This window comes from Myotis daubentonii, chromosome X (genome assembly GCF_963259705.1).
Source record: "Myotis daubentonii chromosome X, mMyoDau2.1, whole genome shotgun sequence".
NCBI classification, from domain to species: Eukaryota; Metazoa; Chordata; class Mammalia; order Chiroptera; family Vespertilionidae; genus Myotis; species Myotis daubentonii.
The window spans coordinates 109,739,155-109,745,543 of NC_081861.1; the positions used below are offsets into that span (position 1 = coordinate 109,739,155).

The 6,389-nt window shown below is 43.0% G+C and overlaps 1 protein-coding gene across 1 annotated transcript; it reads left to right on the plus strand.

Moving 5' to 3' along the window:
• The first annotated feature begins 3,668 nt into the window (after positions 1-3,668).
• Positions 3,669-5,270, plus strand: LOC132223591 (protein FAM47A-like). Its single transcript, XM_059678689.1, has 2 exons — positions 3,669-4,403; positions 4,503-5,270. The coding sequence occupies exons 1-2, from the start codon at positions 3,669-3,671 to the stop codon at positions 5,268-5,270; spliced, it is 1,503 nt and encodes a 500-aa protein (XP_059534672.1).
• Positions 5,271-6,389: the final 1,119 nt, after the last annotated feature.

Below are 6,389 nucleotides of genomic sequence, written 5' to 3' on the forward strand. Positions count from 1 at the left end.
CCTTCCTCTCTGTAAAAAAATCAATAAAATATATTAAAAAAAAATGAAAACTAAAAGGGGAAGTTTCTGGAATAATCTGATGTTGAAAAATGTTGCTATATTACAAGGTATCAGAATTATCTTAAATGTGCTTATTATAAGTGATCAAAGTCATGCTAACAACTACCTGTAAGACACAATCTTCACATGCTGTCTATTTAAGAAGCAAAAAATGGGACAATGGAGAAAGATAAGTACTCTACATCAGTAATCACTCTTCAGAAATATTTGCTTTGGGAGATGGTAAACAACTACAGCAGGCTCTTTTTCAATAGCCATATTTCCTAATGTTAGCTGCCATAGCCAGTGTAGGATGAATACTTGGAAGATGCTTATGTTCATACAGTAATGTAACCTCATGTATTTAAGAGTGAAGAGAGCTCTAGAAACATTATTTGGAACACCTGATGCTCATTCATTATATTTCATTGGCTAATTTTTAAATATATATATATATATATATATATATATATATATAGAGAGAGAGAGAGAGAGAGAGAGAGAGAGAGAGAGAGAGATAGGGAGAGGGAAAGAGGGATAGAAACATCAGTGATGAGAGAGAATCATTGATCAGCTGCCTCTTGATGGCCCCTACTGGGGATTGAGCCTTCTTGCCTGCACCACCCTGATTACGTGACCTTCACCAAAATGTTACCAGGGACACTTCAGTCCCCAGGCTGAGGCTCTTGGAGAACCTTTTGAGCTCGGCATGTCAGCATTTTGAAAAACCCTAACTTAACTCTGGTGCCATGTCACATATAGGAATTTTTTGACATTTGCAACCATAGTACAACGAAGATTTATATGTTTGATTATTATTTTATATATTTAAATGCCATTTAACAAAGAAAAATCAACCAAAAAAATGAGTTCGCGTGTCATAGGTTCAACATCACTGCTATCCAATGATCCAAAACAGCTAGGATTCACTTGACAATTTCGATAACGGGTACATGTAATTTCTGTTGCATATCTATCTTTCCTCTTTGGAAAAGGTATATGTCACATGACAAATGGGGACAATAGTGAACTTTTAAAGGGGTTTGAATATACTGGTCATTACCTTTGGCTACGTATCATTTTTCCTATGAAAATGTCACCTCGTTCTTATCCTTAAATGGAGATATTCTCCCAGTGCTTCCTACTGCAGGAAACAATAATATTAATATTAATAATGATATTAATAATAATATTAATTTACAAGCAATGACTTCTAGAATAGATTGAGTTCCCATTGAATCGTGGTCACTGATTTTCTATTCCTTAGCTTCATATTTTAACTTATACCAACCACTTAAGTCTTCCTAGCTGTATTAATGTATTTAATTCTATTTCATTGATTTGCAATCTCAGCCTACCTCACTTAACACTTACTCAGAAAGAATGTACTTCAAGGGTGAAGTCTGAAGAAAATCTTTAAAATAATCAGATGGCAAAAATTGATGGGAATTTTCTTATAAGGAGAGTATGGTGTTTGTATCTTTAATTGCAATAGTTTGCATATTGGACACACTGCCTCATACAAAAGGAGAACTGAACCAGTGTATGCTGAATAAGTAAGTGAATAAAAAATGTATTTGAGGACAAGATTCAAGTTGCTGCCATGGTTGAAGAATTACATCTAATCTGTAATGTGTGTATTAGTGTATTATTGGCTATGACCAAGAAAAACCCATGCTGCATTGAAACTGTAAAACACCTAATGCGACATGCTAAGGAGTTTACTATTTATTTTTTGGAATTTTTAGAAGATGCTTATCCTGAGTATTAGGGGAAAAAGAAAAATTGGTTGGTATGGATTTTAAAAGAGGCATTTGTTTCAATAATGCGGGTGTGATCTACAATTTCTAATCACGGAGAATAGCAAGAATTTACGGTACCAGGAGATGGACAGCCCGACTTCACAAAGGGCTGTCCATCTCCTGAAGATGTGAACACTCGTGGCCCTCGGGAGGGCTTTCTCCCCATGATGGCTCGGAAGTCGTGGGAGACCTTTGAAAAGGCAGACTGACTCACAAATTGAGGGAGACAAAACAAAAAAAAGTAAATTATATTTTCTCTCCTGGCCAAAGTAGAGTAACAGGGATCAGATATATGCCCTGGAACACCTGAAAAAAATAATGAAATAAAATAAGATAAAATTATGAAAGACACTGGACATCAGGAAGCAGGGACAGATGCCTCACAGATAGGAAATAAATGAGGTGACTCCTCTGATGGCTCCACATTCCTTCCGTTTCTAGGCCACAGGCAGAGAGGCAAAGACCAGCAGTCACGCTATGTAGAGGAGATGGAGCTAAGACACCACAGAGAACAAGGTGGGTAGAGATCTCAAGGCAGACAACCAGAGAGCAAAATGAGAGAAAGAGAGGGAACTCCAGAATCTTGCACGCCACAAGAATGATTCCGGGGATTACTGATCAGCTTGTGTGTGAATACATTATTAGAAGCCAGGAAAGAAACCACTGGGAAGGATTCTTGATAACTGATATTCACACAGGGCCTGCAATAGTGACCTTTACTGTCAGCCAGACTAGATGCACAGGCACTGAATAATTTACGTGGAAGGGTCTTGCTTCAGTAGTGAGGAACAGTTACTTAACCATACCACATGGTATAACAGTATTTCGCCATGTACTATCACAGGGAACGGCTCTGTTTATTTAAGTCAAATCTTGAAAGGGATCCCAAAGAACCAAACTGTTTCCAAGAAACACAACAGTATCTAAAAAGGGCAAATATTATTTGTGAAAAGAAAATGGATGGTGAACAACACATGGCTTTGAAATAAGGATAGGATCGGTAGTAGGGCACTGAACTATCCTTTGTCCTCAGGCTTTAATATGGCACTGCTTTTCTGATTATGTTGAAATGTTACCTTAAGAGATAATTGATCTTGATTTCTGAGGGGGATTTTGGGTGCCATCTGAAGTTGTACACCCAATGCCTCACTCACCTCACCCATATTTGGGCAAATATCAAAACCTGACGGCTGTGAGTACATAGAAAAAACATGGCTCTCAGAAGCTCCCGCCTTTCAGTTGTTACCTATAATTTATCCAGGAGAAATGAAAGTACTTGTATGACGATGTGAACACGTGAAATATTCGTGACCCCATGATTTCGAAACAGCCTCAAACTGGAATCAATCCAAAAGTCCATCAAAAGATGAATGGGGCCGAAACCGGCTTGGCTCAGTGGATAGAGCGTCGGCCTGCGGACTGAAAGGTCCCAGGTTCGATTCCGGTCAAGGGCATGTACCTGGGTTGCGGGCACATCCCCAGTAGGAGATGTGCAGGAGGCAGCTGATCGATGTTTCTCTCTCATCGATGTTTCTAACTCTCTATCTCTCTCCCTTCCTCTCTGTAAAAAATCAATAAAATATTTAAAAAAAAAAAAAAAAAGATGAATGGGCAGCTGACCTGTGGTGTGCCCATACACGGGAACAGTTCTCTACCACAAGCAAGAACGCAACCTTGCAGGCCATTCCGGGACAATGCAGTCTGTGCAGGGGCGCGTGCTGACCCGCCTCAGGAAAGAATAAGAATGAGTCAGTACCAGGTAATGGTCTCCTAGCAACGGGGCCGCTGGGACAACAAACCCCTGAGGCCGTCTGGTCCAAGGGCGCCATGGCGTGCCAGCAGTGGCCCTTACCGGAGCCCCACAAGGGGTGGCTGCTAAAGTCGGACCTGAGGAAGAAGGCGCTCATAGAGTCGGGGCTGATCAAGCCGTGGCAGTCAGGGCCGAAGCTCGACAAAAAGCCGGAGCCCAGCAAGAAGTGGCTGCTAGGGCCGGCGCCGCTGGAGCCCTTGCCCCTGGGCATGGAATGTAAGCCCTGGTTCAAGGACAGGGACAGGTTGCCTTCCCGCTATCTCTGCAGGCAGAACAAGCAGCTTGGGAAGTGCCCCACCTCCATGGACAGCCGGCGGTGGGTATTTGTGAAGGAGGGACTGGACGACTTCAGAACGGGCTGTCCATCTGCTGAAGATGTGATCACTCGTGGCCCTCGGGAAGGCTTTCTCCCCATGATTGCTCATAGAATTCCCCGCCCTCCGCCCAAAAAGATTCACAGGCAGCCGCCCACGGGAGCGGACCTGTGTTCCAAGCTCTCGCCAGCCCAGCGAGCACGGAAGGCCTTTGTAGAGAACATTGAAGCCAGCCTGACCCAGCAGTCCCTGGCGAACTGCCTGAATCTGGAGGAAGCTCTCCCTCCAGACCTCCTCCTCAAGGTCCTGGAAGTGCTAGATCCTGACAGGAAGCTGGAGGACACGTGGGCACATTGTGAGGGCACCAAGGAAAGAAAGAAGACCCCCACACACCTGTGTGAAGAACATCCTGAGCAGACCAACCTGGAGCCTCCCCAGGCAGCGAACCTGGAGCCTCCCCAGGCAGGGATCCTGGAGCCTCCCCAGGCCGTGAAACTGGAGCCTCCCCAGGCAGTCCACCCCGTATCTTCCTGGAAGCTCAACCTGGAACCTCCCGAGGAGGACAACCTGGAACCTGAAGACCAAACCCACGTGCAAACGGCCAAGGAGAGCCTCCAGTCATATTTATTCAGTTTGTTTCCTGAGGAAGAGACAAATGCAAAATGCACAACGGATATTCCCAAAGATCTTGGGCTCCAAAAATCAAGAAGAAGAATTCGTGAATTCTGCAGATGGATCGATGATAATTTTGGAGACATAGGCATTGTTGAAGAGGACCTCATGAAACAGTTTGAGGTTGACTTAGAGGTCCCACTCACCCATAATACAGTCAAAATAAAGAAAATAAGCCAGCTTCCTTTGAAGATAAGGCCCTGCAAACAGCTAGATGACATACAGCAGAGAAAATTCTCCCTGCAGGAAGGTAACTGGCAAAGGAAACTCCGAAAACCAGAAGACCCTCATAAACCCAAACGGGAGAAGATAAGGTATGGAGCATGGTACCTGGACCCCAAATCCTGGAAAAAGCTGGTCAATGGCCAGCCTCTGCCCGACCCTAAAGTCGTCCCTGACAAGGAACATTTGACCGATGGAAGGCATCTTGAACCAGACATTATTGATGAACTTTATGGACCAATTGCCTTCAAAGATTTCATTGTAAGCAAGGGCTACAGGATGCCAGGTGTGATTGAGAAGATGTTTATGAGGAAGGGATGGAACTATGAGTCTGTGAAGACTCCTATACACCGAGTAATGAAACTCCTCTCCAAACCCAAAGAGGAGGATTCAGGGGACAAAGAGGATTAGACAATTTTCTATTTACTGTTCACTTGGCTAGTGTGTCTCTCATTTGAACATAAGTCAGCATTCACCATGAGTGCCTCACTGTGTATGGACAATTTGATTCCACAATATCTGTAAATTTTAACACCTATTGCTAATAAAACTTTCTGAATGAGCTTCTGCTTGGGTTCATCAATGTGTTATGTATTTTACCAACTATGAAGTCAATATTTACACATACTCCTCTTGGTTTTGATTGCATTAGGAGTATTATATATTTATGTCAATTATTCATTAAAAATAACCATAAATAAAAGAATTACTTACAAAAGATCTTGTTGCCCAGCCGATGTGGCTCAGTGTTTGAGCATTGACCTATGAACCAGGAGGTCATGGTTTGATTCCAGGTGAGGGCATATGCCTGGGGAGCAGGCTCGGTCCTCAGTAGCGGTGCATGCAGGATGCAGCTGATTAATGATTCTCTCTCAACATTGATGTTTCTCTCTCTTCCTCTCCTTCTCTGAAAATCAGTAAAAATCTTATATAATTAAATCCAGTGACCAAAATGTCAGGACAACCAGACAACCAGAGACTAGAACAACTGCCGCCCCTTGCCCCGGCTGGTTAGAGTTGGCTTTTTTCTTTTCTTTTTATTGCTCAAAGTGTTATATATGTCCCTTTTTTTTTTACCCCTAGTGCCCTCTCCTACACCCCTACCCCCAGTCTGCACCACCCCATAGTCTGTGTCCATGGGTTATGCATATATGAACATGAGTTCATTGGTTGAATTCTTCCCCCCTATTCCCCTTCCTGCTTTCCCTCTGAGGGTTGACAGTGTGTTCCATGTTTCTATGTCTCTAGGTCTATTTTTTTCATCAGTTTCTGTTGTTAGTTATATTTCACATATGAGTGAGATCATGTGATATGGCTCTTTCTCCCACTGGCATATTTCACTTAGCATAATGTGCCCTAGGACCATCCATGCTGCTGCAAATGGTAAGAGTTCTTTCTTTTCTCAGCTGCATAGTATTCCATTGAATAGTCGTACCACCATTTTTAATCCATTAATCAGCTGATGGGCACTTAGGCTGTTTCCAAATCTTAGCTATTGCCAATTGTGCTGCTATGAACATAGGGGAGCAT